Source organism: Artemia sp. Qi Xiang Cuo, chromosome 3 (genome assembly GCF_049724085.1).
Source record: "Artemia sp. Qi Xiang Cuo chromosome 3, ASM4972408v1, whole genome shotgun sequence".
NCBI lineage: Eukaryota > Metazoa > Arthropoda > Branchiopoda > Anostraca > Artemiidae > Artemia > Artemia sp. Qi Xiang Cuo.
In genome coordinates, this window is record NC_142796.1 from 73765279 (window position 1) to 73782435 (window position 17157).

General features: G+C 35.8%; 1 protein-coding gene across 1 annotated transcript in view; it reads left to right on the plus strand.

The window, feature by feature from the left end:
* LOC148954507 (synaptosomal-associated protein 29-like) overlaps positions 1–13345 on the plus strand; it is an 87558-nt gene extending 74213 nt beyond the window's left edge. Inside the window, exons 4-6 of the mRNA XM_089087123.1 lie at positions 478–631; positions 7111–7197; positions 12017–13345. Of these exons, the coding sequence (XP_088943249.1) occupies positions 478–631; positions 7111–7197; positions 12017–12183 (408 nt within the window). The 3' untranslated portion in view covers positions 12184–13345. The remainder of the gene's footprint in view (positions 1–477; positions 632–7110; positions 7198–12016) is intronic.
* The last annotated feature ends 3812 nt before the right edge of the window (positions 13346–17157 follow it).

Genomic DNA, 17157 nt, shown 5'->3' on the forward strand with positions numbered 1-17157 from the left:
GGGTGTGCAATTCACGAAAATGTGGGCTAGTGAGTATGGGTTTTTTAAATTTTTCTAATGCAGTTACAAGAGAAATCGTACTCCCCCCCTTTATTGGCGCCTTTGCAGGAAGGTTTTGCACAGTGTTCAGAGGTACTAAAAGCATCTGCAGATTATTCCCCGAAAACTTGCGAAGCTGGTTTGAAGTTAAAGCGTTTAGGGTAGGCAGTGTATTACCTAAAGTAGCGTATTTCCAAGCTTCCCCATGAGTGTGCCATAAATCTACAAAAGTAATCCTTTCTCCCCCGATGCATTTTCGTTTTTAAGAACTCTTAAAAACGAAAACTAGTGCTAGCAATACATGCAACTACAAAATTTGGATTTACACGTTTCGCTGCTACCCATAGAAAATTGGCCCTCCTCCTCATGGGTCCGCAATACCCCAGTGTGGTAAGTTTGGATGTGGAGTTTTAAAGTTTCAACGACTTGTTCTTTCAGAGTACGTTCAGTAGTATAAGAAATTATTTTCGAAAACCAATTGATGCAGGCAATCCTACCGTTGAAATTAAAAGCAGCCAAAGTACCTCATCTTTAAGAACTAGCTTCCAGCCACTAGAAATTGACAGCAATAGAGACTCTAGAGATCATCCAGGTTTGTCCATTTCCTAATCTGCTAGATAATTTTTACTCCTCTGTTGTTCCAGTAAGACTTTAATACAAGGTATTCTACCAACTACTGGCATGCAAACTTTTCGTTCGGGACTTTATTGTTGTCCTACCCACCACCAAAATACCAAGTTTTTCCTATCATTTCTTAGCGATATGCCAAGTTTTTTGGCAGTTTCACAAAAACTGCAAAATGTTTTTATATAAATTGTAAATATTTATAATTGCATTTACAATAGCAATTTTTTACAATAGCATGGGCTTTTCAAAATGGTGCGTACTTCTTGAATTTGAGTAAACTCTAAGCTAAACTATCTTTATATAAAGTCAATACTTTGTTTTTTTTTAAATAAAGTCAAACCTTTAGAATAGAGTTAGTTTGGGCAAAGTGCGGCATCATCAAAACAGATTGCTACCTTTAAAGGAAGGCTTGATGTGGCATCTATGAATGTTTTCTACAATCCCCATTATCCTCAATCCTGGGAAGCTTTTTCTCCGTATTTCCTATCAAAATAAAGCTTTTTCTCCGTATTCCCTATCAAAATAACAGGACAAGGATGTAGACTAAGCACGGGTTAATTTGATTTTTTTTTAATTCCAAAAAGTATAGGAAAAAAAACCGAAAAAAAGTTTACTCGACACTCCGTATCCAATTGGAACCGTTTACCTGACGGTGCTGTCCAATATTAATTTTCTGATTCCTTCAAGCAAAAGTTCAGCAGTTGTGTAAAACTCAATGTTTAGACTCTTATACGACTTGCCAACAAATTGATAGAAACAGATGGAATTTTTAATTATTTATGAGTAAGGCATCGCTTTTCTAGTTAGGATGGATTCGTTAATTATCATTAAAACCCCTATAGTAAAATAAAATGACACTCAAGCGTTTGATAGTTAAGATGCCAGAATAAAAACATTTTGAGCATTGTCTCAAATTCAAGTCAGTCCAACAATACTCGAAGGATGTTTATCTTTATTGCCCCTGACTGAAAAATTGCCCCTGACTGAAAAGTATTGCCCCTGACTGACCAAAAAAGATATGAGGCTGGGACAAACGCGAAAACAAAAAAGATATTTTTGGTCTTTATAGAGTCATGGTTTGGTTAGTTAAACAAGTTAAAGTTCACTTGGTATTGGGCATATGGGACATATAACTTTGACACTTTTGCTTAGAGGTGCCATCTCTTCTTGAAGTTAAAATTCATTCGATTTCTTCTCTTTTCATCTAAAAATATTAACCATTATGAAGTATTATGCGATTTTGTGAAGGGCCATGAAACGGAGATCAGTGCCGCCGGTTTAGGCTATAAAGTGTAATACTGCATCCGTTACCTCCTTTACTATGTGATTTTAGCAAGAATCCCATTTTAAAGTTGCTTAAAAGAAAGGAAAACGAAAGGAATGTAAAGAAAGTGGAGAAAGCATTAAAATATGAACTTAGGAGGTGGGAAGTGGAGGTCATGGATAAAATTGCCGAGGATCTGGAAGATGCAGCTACACAGTATAATAGTAAAATATTGTACTGGCATGTTAATAAATTGAGAGGTGTAGTCAATCCGGACTTGGCCCACCTAAGGCTAGGAATGGGGCCACGATTAGTGATAAAGAAAGCATTAAAGAGAGATGGGCAGAAAATTTTTAGACTTTGCTTAACCGAGATAGAGTTGCAGGAAAATATATAGAGGAAAATGAAAAAGTTTGTGATACCTTGGATGTGAAGGAAGATTTGTTTTGTGAGGAGGAATTAGCGACAGTACTAAGAGGGTTAAAAAATTATAAGGCTCCAGGTGCTGATAGGGTGGTAAACGAGTTTCTTAAATATGGCGGCTCTGAGGTTAGAAATTAGCGACTGAAGATTATGATTATTATTTTTGAAAAAGAAGAAGTACCTAGCGATTTTTAGAAAACCTTAATTAGACCACTGTATAAGAAAGGTGATAAGAGTGAGCGTGGCGATTATCTAGGCACTAGTCTGGTCTCTGTAGGTGATTACTTAGTAATCACCTACTTTTTACTGTAGGTGACTACTTAGTATTATGATGCTTTTAGCAAAGTTTTAAGAGAAGAACAGTGCGGTTTTAGAAAGGGTAGAGGATGTGTCGACCAAATTTTCACTCCTAGGTTAATGATGGAGAAGTGCCTAAGTTAGCAAAAACCTTTGGTCTTCAGTTTCATAGATTATGAGCAAGCGTTCAATTCTGTTGATCGAAGAGCTTTAGCGAAGGTTTTATCCTTATATGGTATACCAGACAAATAATTAAAGTGATTAATGCTATGTACGAGAATAACAATGCTGCGGTTTAGGTAGGAACTGAGGTTAGCAGCTGGTTTTGTATTAAATCAGGAGTTAAATAGGGTTGTGTTCTATCCCCCTTTATATGGATCATTTGATGGATTTTGTCTTAAAGAGCACAGGGAAGGCAATGGGAGACCATGAGGAGGGAAAACTCTCCTGGACTTAGATTATGCTGATGATTTAAATATCCTAGATGAAAGTGGGAGCAAAATGAATGAACTTTTAGAAGTTTTGCGAGCTCAGAGTTCCTAGAATAGGTTTGAAAATTAATGTTAAGAAGACTAAGTCACTAAGACTAGGAATAAGTGAAGATGAAAAGGTGACGTTGGATAACGAAAAGATTGGTCAGGTGGACAGTTTCACTTACTTTGATGGTATCAAACAGTTCGTGGTAACGAACTGTAAGTAAGGAGCGACCCGGCTCAATGGTAACCTAAACTCTAAAAAACGGAATTTTTATACCAATATATATATCAAAAGAATCAGATTTTAATTCTTATTTCAAATATATAAGTTTCATCAAGTTTAGTCTTACCCATCAAACGTTATGCGCCTGAGAAAATTTGGCTGATTTTAGAAAAAGGGAGAAAGACCCCTTAAGAGCTATAGAGCCTTAATAAAGATCACATTATTATATTCAGCGTATTAGAGATCCCTAATGCTGAGGTTTTACGCTCCCATCTACAAAAACGGGGAATTTCATTTGTTTTACCAGAAGAAAGACAACGGATGCGTGTTTATTTGTTTTTTATTATTTTTTTTTCCCAGGGGTGATCGTATCGACTCAGTGGTCCTAGAATATCGTGGGAGAGCTCATTGGAACGGAAATTAAAAATTCTAGTTCACTTTTTAAGTGACCAAAAAAATGGAGGGCAACTAGGCTCCCTCCCACGCTCATTTTTTTCCCAAAGTCAACCGATCAAAATTTTGAGATAGCCATTTTGTTCAGCATGGTCGAAAATATGATAACTATGTCTTTTAGGATGACTTAAACCCCCGAAGTCCCCGGGGGGAGGGCTGAAAGTTATGAACTTTACCCAATGTTAACATATTGAGTTGGTTATTGGGAAGTATACAGACGTTTTCAGGGGGGATTTTTTCTGGTAGGGGGGGGGTTATATGGGAGGATCTTTCCATGAAGGAAGTTTTCATGGGGGAAGGGACATTGTTATGAAGGGGGTGCCGGGTTTCCCAGAATTATTAAAGAAAAAGATCAGAAATTAAATAAAAAAAAAAACAAGTTTTTCAAATGAAAGTAAGGAGCAACATCAAAACTTAAAACGAACAGAAAATATTACGTATATGATTGGGTTCACCCCCTAGTCAATACCCCGCTCCTTAAGCCAAAGATTTTTAGTACTTTCATAAGAGCTATTTATTCTAATTAACGGCCTTAGTGATTAAGGGGTCATTTTTAAAGAATTGGAACAAAATTCGAACTTTAGCTTAAAGAGGTATTGAGTATTGACTAGGGGGCGACCCCCCTAATATACGTATTAAAAATCAATGAATATAGAAGTTCGTTACGTAAATTAATTCTTAAGTTACGTTTATTTATTACTAATAAAAACGTTCGTAAATAAAATTAAACAAGTTTCGAGAAAGCCATTTAACCAAAAAAAGTAAAATTAATACGCAAATTTTGTTTAAATTATTCATGTACGGTGAGCCAAAATCAAAACCTGATTTACTTCAAAAACGTTCAAAAATTAAATAAAAAACAAGTTTTATAACTGAAAGTAAGGAAGGACGTTAAAACTTAAAACGAACAGAAATGATTCCGTATATGAAAGGGGCTGTGCCCTCCTCAACGCCTCGCTCTTTACGCTAAAGTTTGACTCTCACAACTATTTTTTTTTAAACAAAAAAAAACTTAAGCGTAACGAGCGCGGCGTTGAGGAGGGCACAGCCCCTTTTATATACGGAATAATTTCTGTTCGTTTTAAGTTTTAACGTCGTTCCTTACTTTCAGTAAAAAAAAACTTGTTTTTTTATTTAATTATTAGTAAAGACGGCGAGAGCAGTGAAGATGTTAAAAGTAGAATAGCCAAGGCTCAGGATGTTTTTTGACAGTTCAAAAAAGGTTTGGGAGAATAGGAAGCAAGTCTGCAAACCAAGATTAGAATATTAGAAGCTACAGTGGTGACAGTGGTCAAATATGGCTCTGAAGTATGGGCGCTCCGAAAAGCGGATGAAGATTTGATAGATGTTTTCCTGAAAAATTGCCTACGGATTGTTCTGGGTACCCAGCTGACTGACCGTATTTCAAACAATAGGCTGTACGGAAAGTGTGGTTCATTCCCGCTTTCTATAGTTATAATTAGAGAAAGGTTGAGATGGCTAGGGCACGTTCCGTGGATGAAGGATGACAGATTGCCAAAGATTGTCCTTTTCGGCCAACCGTCTAGGGTGAAACGGAAAGCAGGTCGTCCACGGTTGGGGTGGGAGGATATCATAAAGAAAGATTTGAAGTAAATTAGATCTTACTGGGAGGATTTAAAGAGGTAGGCTTTGAATAATTTGGGCTGGAAGAGGACCCTGCGTAGCTCTGTGGGCCTCAGGCGGCTGGGTACTGCATTGAGGAGCTAGTAGTAGTAGTAGTAGTAATTGAACACACTTGAATATTTCAGGTAAAATTGATGTAAGGACAAATGATAACTTTTGAGACCACACTGTATTTCTGTCATAAAAAGGAGCGAAATAAAAATATTGGCCATATTTATGTTGTTTTTGTTTTTTTTGTCGTTTTCTTTGTTAATCGGTTTAACCGCTGTAGATTTCTGTTTCTTGTTTTAGATAGAAAATAATAAATGATTAAGCTCTGCTAACACTATATAGGATTAACAAAAAAGCGTCCCCCCCCCCAAAAAAAAATCAAAGAAAAGCAAATAGCCATGTTAAAACTTAAATCTAGCAGAAATTTTTATGACTGAACAAGTGAAGCCTAAAACGAACAGGAATTAAAACGAAAAATCATATCAAATTAAAAAATTACAGGTACTACTATGGATGATTAGCCCGCCATTTCTCCCTGCATTCCCATGGAGCCTTGCGAGGGAAGGGGGTATATGATGGTGTATTGGCTTTTATAGTTGAATTGATCTTTGAATAAATATATGTATCTTTCTACCTAAGACTAACATAAATTAAAATGGGTAATCAAGTCCAAGTCAAAAGACCATAAAATTTGAAAATACAAAATTGCTTAAACTTTCAGGAATGAACATCATTATGTTTTAAACAATCAATCTAGTTTCATTAGTCTGCTATGCAGTAAATTTTCACAGTTTTTTTTTCTTTTAAACAGAATCATTTTTAAATGTATAGTTTGTCAGTTTTTAAGTATTTTATATTTTGTCAGTTTTTTTCGTATGTCAACTCGCCCACGTAATAGAGGGTTTTATACCCCCACCTTATGAAATTCGTGGCTGTCAGGGTTTAATCATATTAAGTCCTATGTTTGGATGTTTTACAACCTAACTCATTGACTGAATCCTATTTTTGTGATCTCTTAAGTATATTCTTTAAAAATGATTTAATTCCAGTTGCCTTTTTTTGTCATTAAACTTCAATAATTCTTCCAGAGACCAATATGACTAAGTCTGTTCGCGTCTGAAAAACGTTCTCCTTGCTCAGGAACATAGTTCAACACCAAAAAACTTGAACTTTTTTCCTATGAGATGCTTAGTTACTACTTCAATGCTTAATAAATCTGTTTTTAAGCTTTATTTGCTATTAGTTTATGGACGTCGTCAAATTGGCCTCTGAACAGTTGATTCGGGTCTGCCGGACTTTCGTTGTTGAATAGTAAAAAAATAATGTTTCATTAATAATTCAATCTTTTTAAGTTTTACTGTTATTTTTCATTTGAGAGTGTGCTTTCAGAGTACTTGATCGACTCTTATTTTCTCACATGCAAAATATTTTCCATAAGTAAGGATAGCAGCAAAAATGACAAAAAAGACTTCCTTTGCCATTGAGCTCTATAAATTTTTTCTCAGAAGTCAATCTAAGTCCATTGTGAGATGATCTTTAATCAAGTGACATTGGTTTTTAGGCTGACAATTAACCTAAGTTAAATAGCGATACCTCCTCAAAGAATACCCCTCTCCCTCCCACAATGCCAGTTGGCTTGGCTTTTTCTTGTAAAGTTTTTCTTGTATTTTTAGTTCTGCGGCGCAACGAATTGCTGGAGTCAAGAAGCCAAACTTTTGATTCACCAAGCTCTGTTGATGAACAACTCGAAAACAATCTCGGTAAATTTTCTGTTTCTTTTGATTTCACTTTATCTCTTGTTTTTGTTTCTATTCCTGCATTCATGTTGGAGATCTTTTTTTCCATCCTAGCCGAGTGGTTAGAATACTAGGTTAAAATTCTTGTTCCGTGAGGACAGGAGTTCGAGTCTTTGTGTCGCTAATTATTTGGTTTTTAACGGGGTCAGTGGTGTGACTCTGTAGCATCAGCCAGAGTCGACCCAGCGCTAAATGGGCAGCTGGAGAAATATAAGGAGAAAGTAAACTAGAAGGGTGTGTGAAAACACTTAACCCCCTTTTGCACTTCCTGGCTGAAGGGCCATGAAGCGGAAATCAGCACCGCTGGTAAGGATTGTAAAGTCCAGTGCCGCATTCTTTACCTTTACTATACTATAAAAAGTCAACCCAAAAAAAGTAAAGAGTAAACTCATTTGGATTGCAAGCTTGTTCTAGTTCCATTGTAAGCTTCTTTTGAAAGGTAAAGATAGAAAGCATTGATGGAAAGGTATTTATTTATTAACACAAACAACGTAATGAAACTCAATTTCTGAATTGGCTGCTAATGGAAAGCTAATAAATAAGTCAAAAAGGCGCTAAATGGGCAGCTAGGGAAATATGGGGTAGGTAAACTAGAAGGGTGTGCGAAACTGGTACCAAGAAGCTTGTACTAAGAAGCTTCAGAAGCTGGTACCAGGGAACCATTGAGTAGCCTAGTTATAGCGCATTGCTTTGCCAGCAAGTATTTTTGCTGAAGGATGCCATTTTTGGGATCTGTTTACAGTAGAAAAAACTGCTCAAAATCATTGCTTTGTTAAAAATAATTAGTAGATGTTATTATAATTAGTATTTTCTTTTCCAAAAAATTTATATTGTTTGTTTCAAAGGTGATAATGTTAAAATCTACTTTTTTTCAAAGAAATTATTCAAACTGCACAGTCAAAAAATGCAAGCGTTATACTTTGCGATAAGTTTTCCTATATAATGGCATTTCATCCTGTATAATTGAAGATTATTAAAACGAAGCAAAGGCGAAAAAAGAGGAATTTATTTAATGAATGACTAGGTTTTCTAACATGTAACGTTCATTTCAATTAAAACAGAGTTGTAGCAAGGTGGGATCCCTCACTGATATTGTCACTTGATCTTCTGGTTTTTCTTCCTTATGAGTTTTTACTTTTATAACTTTAATAAATCAAATAACATTAACATTTTGATTACTAAATATCAGTATACGTATATTGAACTGACAATGCACATTCATTTATATTTTTTTCAGTAAAGTGCAAATTATATTCTGGCCTTTGGAAGGTAAAGAGGTTTTGAGCCCTACCTATAGTAGTTTTCGCTCTTTTTGAGTTTAATTCGGTTAATCATCGTACCTTCAAATAGCTTTTAATTTCATTTAATAATTGATACTGAGTTGTTGTAGTTTTATGCTGGGTAGATTGTTTTATTGAATGATTGCGCATTCTCGACTAAATGTTGCTCTTCAATTTTATTTAAAAACTTATTTTGTGGAAAGTTTTGTAATTAATTTCTGTTCGTTTTATATTGACATAGTCTTTTCAGGGAAAAAGAAAATAATACTTTAGATCTTTTTGTTTTTTTAAGACTTTATAGTTTGGCCTGCTATTTGTATACTGGAGAAAAATATTCAGCAGTTTTTAACAACATGCACCGTTTTAAAAATTTGGACACAAATTTAGTTTAGTAGTGTTTAACTTAGTTTCATACCTCCTCTAGATGACCTGAAATTGAAAACTTGATACCATTCGCAAAAAATTCTGTTTACTTTCTTTGATAGCTTGGATACAATTACGCTATTTTGATTTGGTTAAATCTTAAGAGCGGAAGTAGCCCCAAAAGTTTAAACATTATACCCTCAGTCGCTCTTGGGGTCATGGGCGTAGTCAGCATATTGTCTAGGGGGGGGGAGAGTCGAAAGTGTGATGGAGGGCCTTTTATCAACTGCTTTTCCAACTATCTGCTTTTTCAGCCATATCTAATGTAAATTTGAAGGTCTAGAGGGGGGGGGGCAGCTGCCCCCCCCAGACCGGGAAATGGTGGGCGTGGCAGGGGTGGTAGTTGCCTTCCAATCACTTTTGACTATTAAAAAGGGCACTAGCCACTCCAACTTCCAATTGAATGATCCCTTTTCGAAGTTTCTACGACAAATCCTTCGATACGAAGTTCCCTGGTCTAAAGAAAAAAAAATAATAAGTAATACATTGTGCCAACATCGTTCTTATATGCCCCCAGGGCATAACGTAAAACCCTTGCCCTGAGGGTTGTGGGGGAGTGTTCTCCTCAAAAACATATTTTCTATTTGGAAATCAACTCCGCTGAACCTATGGGCAGTCTCAAAACTGTTTTTGGATGTGTTTGAGGAAAGGGGTTACGTGGATGAGTTGTTAGTTATCTGCAAATCACTGTCGGCAATTAAACTTGGGAGTAGCCGCCCCAGTTGTGAATTAAAAGAGTCTATTCCGACGTTTCTGTGTGAACTCATTCAATTTAAAGTGCCCTGGTCTAAAACCAAGAAAAAAAATAATAACACATTGTGCCAACATCGTTCTTTACTTATGCAGCGCTATTGCGCTGCCTTTGATTATAATTCAAATGCTGCAAATAGGAAAAACCTTGGCTTCTGTTGGAAGCAAAACAGCGACTTTGTCAGAATAGAAGGACTTCAGCGCTAGGCTGTCTATTCAAATCCGTTATCCCTAACATAAGTGGTATGAACCTGTTGCAAAAACATGCACGAAAATACACCTTGCATATGGTCGTTACACATACACATTTTGTGTGACAATAATGTTAGAGTTCAAATAATGAATTCACCTTGCTGAATTTTTCATGTTTCATAAAGTATATCGCATTTACTACGGACTTTCTAGCTTATCATATTATTGTTAGTTGGGGAAATAGTTGCCAATGAAGATCGTGCCAGTCGATAATGACCGTGCGCTAGCAAAGTAATGTGCCACGTTTTTCGACCATGTTACTTCTCAAATTGTCCTGTTATTATAGAATCATTCATTATGTAGAATGATGCCCTGTGTATTTTGGGTATTGCGAGGGAAAACTCTCCTGGACTTAGATTATGCTGATGATTTAAATATCCTAGATGAAAGTGGGAGCAAAATGAATGAACTTTTAGAAGTTTTGCGAGCTCAGAGTTCCTAGAATAGGTTTGAAAATTAATGTTAAGAAGACTAAGTCACTAAGACTAGGAATAAGTGAAGATGAAAAGGTGACGTTGGATAACGAAAAGATTGGTCAGGTGGGCAGCTTCACTTACCTTGGTAGTATCAAACAGTTCGTGGTAACGAACTGTAAGTAAGGAGCGACCCGGCTCAATGGTAACCGAAACTCTAAAAAACGGAATTTTTATACCAATAGATACATCAAAAGAATCAGATTTTAATTCTGATTTCAAATATATAAGTTTCATCAAGTTTAATCTTACCCATCAAAAGTTACGCGCCTGAGAAAATTTGGCTTATTTTCGAAAAAAGGGGGAAAGACCTCCTAAAAGTTATATAACCTTAATGAAATTCACATTATCATATTCAGCGTATCAGAGAACCCTACTGTTGAGGTTTCAAGCTCCTATCTACAAAAATTTGGAATTTTCCATTTTTTGCCAGAAGAAAGATCAGAGGCTGTCTATTCAAATCCGATAATGCAGTTTCTCTTGTGTTTGCCAAAATCGACTCCCATCATTTTTATTATTAAAAAGTATGATGGAACTAATATTTTATAAAAGTTTGAAAGTTTGTACAAGAGTCTGTCCCTAACTGTGTTCTCTTTTGCCTATTTTATTTACTATCCAGTTTTTTGTGTTATACTATTTACTGTCGATGTGTTTTTAGAAGTATCCTTTTCTTTTTATTTTGTACGCTACTTGTAGGTTTCTGATGTTTTTGGGGAATGGACGTATTATTATTCATGTTTCTCTTCTTCATCATCAACAGGATAAGTGCTAATTTCGTTTTTTCCTTTTGCTAAAAAGTTGATGTTCTTTTGCTTGTCACTGTGCTAAATACTCTAAAAAATATTTAATAGATTTTGAACAGATTGAAGCATCTATGAATCTGTCCGATTTTCTAAGCTTTAAATATGTATGGCGGGCAAGTTGGGTTATCACTTGGTTAAGAAAAAAAAATCAACAGAATATTTTTTTATAGTCATTTTCAATGAACCTCTATGTATATAAGGCAAATTTAAAGGACTCTTTATCAGAGTAGTAATTTTAATTGCTTAGCTCAAAACTACGATTTGGATTATAATTATCAGTTACGGTTTAACACATTTGAATTAAGAGAGAAAAGAAAAAGGTTAAAAACGATCAAAGGGAAAAATACATAAAATTATGGACTCCTGGAATTGTTTCCAAGAGAGACTAAGGGGCTGCCTAAACTTCAGCCTTAAATGTCACAAAATTTAGTGCTTAATATGCTCTTCCCTTCTTAGCGCAAAGTTACAGAGCACCATAGACTTCATCTTCTTTAAATTTTTACGTTAATGAGTGTGTGCTAATTAGCTAGGTTAGTTTAAAATAATTAGGCAATTTTTGTACCTGAATTCTTAATCAATTCTATATCCTTTGATCTATGTAATGATTGTCACAAGGGAATAAAGGCTTCTAGTATGTGGATATTTGTGTTTTTAAACTGGGGCTCCGTCGAAAAAAGGGACTTACTTTTTCAACTGTCCCGGCATGGGATGGGAATTTTTTTGGTCTCAGACCAAAATTTAGGGATTCGTCCCGCACATCCTGCAGGTATTTTGGTTAGTAACATTTGACGAATTTTTGTAGGTGAGATGAGTTCTGCGCTGTCAAGATTAAAGGGGCTTGGTATTGGTCTTCAGGATGAATTGGACCAGCAAAATACACTGATTGACAGATTAGATGACAAAGCGTCAAAGGCTAGCTGGAAACTTGATAAACAGAATAAGGAAATGAATAAAATACTTAAGAAATAGGTTAATTATTAATCATTTTGCTCTTAGTTTTGGAGTTGAGGTCTTTTAAATATTTATTCGCTTATGTTTGCAAGATGTTTTTGTTGAGTACAAAATTTTCAGATAATAAAATTATTTCCGGAAATTTCTTAACAAGGCTGACAATCATTGAAATTAATTTTAATACATTTAGTTTTTTAGCGTCAACGGGAATTTTATGCTCGGACCCAGTCCAGTTAGCGTAGAGTATAGTTACAATTTTTCGTTCAGTAAGAAGTCCTCAATGAATTGTTTTTTTTTTCTCTGAAATATCCACAACGAAACCAAGGAATGGTCACTGAGACGAATTATAATAGACAGTTTTCCCTAATCACAAAAGAAATTTTATATCCGTGCCATGCACAGTTGTGTATCAGACCAGCACAGTTGACATGTTCTTTGAGCTACTAATCGTAAAAAAAAGAGTAATTTTTCCTTTTGTACTGAGAAGAAAATCTATCTGGGCTGTGACCCTGAGCTGGAAAGTGTAAGATAAAGCCAAATTACGGCTACGAATATGGATGGCTAACGATCATATACTACATGGGAACTTGTTTCAAATTTAAAAAAAAAAAAACTCAACAAGCTTTCACAAAAAAGTCTGCAATCTAGCCGACAGAGTAAGCTAGATTGTGCTAAAATTAAGAAAGACACAGACATGGCGACTAATTCAGCTAAATTAGATAACTCGGCAAATACACATCCTCCTGTTACGCCAGCCTCGTGGCCTAACCAAACCCCGAAACATTTTCGAAGGTGAACTACGTAGTATACACGTTCTTTTCAGTATTGCTTGCTTTTGCCTATCCGTACTCCCTGACTCAGGGACAAGTCCTTGTCATTCATAAATAAAGTGCCCGCCATTGTTTTTCAATTTGCTGTTGCCTTTCCTAATGTGCCCTTGTTCCTGACAGCTTCTTGTACTGGAACTTCACTTCCCTTCTTAAACGAGCCAAGAATCCATTAGACCACTCTTCTTTCAGGCCTGTTATGGTTGCCTGTAATCTTAATAAAGTTTTCGTGTATTTTCAATGTAATTTTTGTGTAATAATGCTAATTTTGGGAAAATTATTTCCGTGTTGAGGCTGACGTTGGACGCCGGCACGCTGGAGCGATAGTGTATTTCACAGTTATAAGTCAGGCTCTTTATATTTTCTTTAAAGTGATGATTAAATTTCAGTTGTTTTTGTTCTAAAGTTTGGAATGGCAATTATTATCTTCAAATTAAATTTCATTTTCAATCATTTTGTTGATGGAATTTTATCTAGCAGTATTTTTTAATTTTCCGTTTCTGAAATTCTTGAGAATATTTCTTTTGTGTGCTTTATTGGTTAGTGATACATCCTCCTTGCCTATGCAGACGACTTTCTTATAATTAGTCATCCAAAACAGGCCTGTCGCGGATGGTTCATAAAGTTTCTTCTACTTTTAATAGATTTGGTCTTTTGCTTAGTATCTTTCTTCTAATGTTTCTCCCTTTACTAGATCTTCTGAGTTTTGCAATTTTCCCTATTCTTTATGTCAATTTGATTTGGTGGTTAAAACTTGCAAAAAGCTCAAAACCCTTTGGGGGCATGCTGTGCATCACGTCAAGATGAAGATTCAGAGTTGGTTATTCTGAAATTATAGCTAATAAGGGTAATTAAAATCATTTTGCTCTTGATAGGATTTATTCTACTTCTTCTGGCAATTTCATTTTTTGCCTCTCTGATCATTACCAAATGTTTAAGAAAAAAGATATTACCTGTATTCGATCATCGTATCTCCATTACCATAAATCTCTGTTATATTTTCCTCTTTTACCGGAGCAAAAAAAAATTACCAGTTATTACCAAGAAGCTGACAATCAACATTATAGATTGTCAGAAACGGTTTATTCGCCCTTATCCACTTTTCTTGGTTTGATCAGCTTTATTTAGTAGCTTTTTGTATATTTTTTTCTTGCGTTTCTACTTTTCCGCTGTTTTGTTTTCTTACTGCTTAGTTCGCTTATCTATCTTTTTAATGTATGAGTTATGCATTAATATTAAGATATCAGTGGCATTAAAACTCGACACTAAAACAAATTATCCAGATAGCAGCCATGTGATAAATAATACAGATTTCCGCGTTTTCGTAGTCAGGAGCTTGAGAACTTCGTTCTTGCGTTTTCAGAATTTTATGGTGGAATTTTCATAAAAAGCGGCTAACTTAGGGCAGGGTTCGAGGGCTCACTTTTTACGATATTATGCTAGTAACTCTTAATGGATAATTCCATTATCCATGGTCAGCAACCGAAATTCGGGGCTTTAACAAGACTGTTGTAGGAATTATAACTTTCTAGTCCCACCCATAGTATCACCCTAAAATTCAATGTGAACGAGGGAGAGGGGCTAACCTTTGGTTCCCACTGGTACGATTTTTTTTAGCGAAAAACGGCTCATGGATAGCGGATGAGGGAAATTCGCAAAAATTGTCACACAGAAACGGTTCACTACAGCCGTTGAAGCGCAAATATACTATGTTATATTTAAGAAACCTATGCATAATAATAGGCCAAATCCAATTCTAGAAACCAAGAAAAGATTCAAAGGGCTAAACTTTGATAACCTTGGGGAATTATGCCTAATGAAAAATATAAGTCTTATCTATAACATGTTTAGTTTCTCAGTTACTTGTAATTTATGGCTCTACAATGCTTTTAATTTAAAATAACGGATGCGATTTTAAACGGCTCAGTAGAAATATTCCGACACGGCCGTTGAACCGTTGTGACGCAGAAACTTGCAGCAAAAAGCGGAGCAAATCGCATCAGTGGGAACCCAGGGTAAGACCCCATTTTTTGGACATTCTACTTGGACTATCAGACCAACACGACTTTTCAGTGCTATCAGATTCCCATACTATGTACCTTCAACATTCTATTGCTGTACAGCTGATTAGAACGACTACCTAGTTCGCAGGTGTTTCCCGCTAGTTCGATTTCCGCTGACAAGACTCGATGCAGAAAGGAATATTAAAGTGACACACATGTGAGGTTTTTAACCAAATACATGGAAATGTTTTAATGAAGATTATGACAAATGTTTTCTCATTATCATCATTCAATTCCATACAGTCCTCGAGCGCATGCGAAAATACTGCAGCTTCTTACAGCACCAAGTCACCTGAGGTCGACACAGCTGCGAATGCTCTTCCTCCAAACCACTCTTGAGATATTCACTCTTTACATTCTCTTGTGAATTTACTACTTCTTTTAAATCTTTTTTTATGACCTCTTCCACCTCATCTGGAGACATTACGCTTCTTGTTTGGCTCCAGCTGGTTTGCTAAAAAGCACGGCTCGTGTTAGCCTCTTATTCTTCGTCAGTAAAACTTGACCTATAATTTTAATCTTTCTTCCCTTATAGCCTGAGACAGTTGAATCAAATCACATTTTAGATGCAGTTTAATGTTTTATGCATAGTCACTCAAATGAATTCCAAAGCTACTTTAGAAAATTCCAGTGGAACATATCTCACTCGATTATTCAAAATGCCCTCGTTTCAAGCTCACACTTCACAATTGCCATTACAGTATCCTAATCTTGGCTCCAAGACATATTTTCTTATTCATCCGAACATCTTTCAATGGCAAAAACATCCAGGGTTTTGGCTATTCTAGTTATCACGCCTTCACCGCATTCACCTTCCTTGCTAACGCTACATAGGTGATTAAAGCTAATTGTGGCAAACTTATTGGGAGGAAAGTTTAAGAACCGATGCTTTTGTGTGTTTTTTTCGCTTAGTTACTTCAAGCGGGGAGTGAACAATGCATTCAACACGTTTTTTTTGGGAAACCATCTACGAAAGGGGGCCATCCGTAAAACTCATCCCTTTTTATTGCACTGCAGCTATTTTCTTTCTCTTTTCGCCCTTTATGTATATCGGCGATTAAATATTACATAAAATTGTGCCTATTACTATCAGGCACTACGCAGGATCTGTTTAGGGGAAGAGGGGCAAATTCGATTTAACGACAAAATATAGGCTAACTATATGGACAATTAAAAGAATTATAATAACATTTATCACATGTTTGGAGTTGAGAGGGGGGCCACGGAACCAAAGGAACCGTGCGTGATCCTAGTTCAAATTAGACGAAATTGGTCTACCATTCTATTAAAAAGTTGGCTTTTGAAGAGAAAGGCTTACTGGAGGGTCACCTATTAAGACGTACTGTATTTGAGATTGTTGAATGAGAACATGTCTTTGAGAAAACACAAACAACTCACAATAATATCGCATTATTATCACAATAATAATGTAGATACGGAGTTTTTTCTGGGAATTTAAATACGGGACTGAAACACATTTTTGACAGTACCCAATCCCTTTTCCTCTCTGAAACCGTAAACTGTATTTCTGAAGTAGCCTTTTGGTTGCTTGCACTAGTATTTTATACGAACTTTAATGACTTCACATTTCGAGACAATGATTGAACAGACAGGGTTTTATATATCGAAATTCGATTTCTTGCTTGTCCCGTACACCCTGTTTGAACTTTAAAGGGGAAGAGACAATAGGTTATGCGAAGGAGAAAGGGAGTCTGGAATTTCATTAAAACTCCTTTCTGATGCTCAAAAAGGATTCTCATCCGTATTAAAAAGTTTACCCCCTAATTATCCTGGAGAAATTTAACATATTATTTTTGCCCGAGCGCAGATGACTAGTTCTGTATTTGGCAATAACCAAAAAACCAAAAGAAAAAACATATGAAAAACAAGAATGAAGCGAAACCGAGGAGAGACTTTCAGTCAATGAACATAAATTTGAAGAAAAAATCAAATATTTCAGCAGAGACCTCAGTTTGACCATCTTCATAGTTCTCGATGCAGTCAATCTTATATTTCAGTTCAACATGGATAACCTCTTTGAATATGTTATTTCGCCACTCAAAATATGAGAGGGATCAAAATAGAGATTCAATAAGGCTATA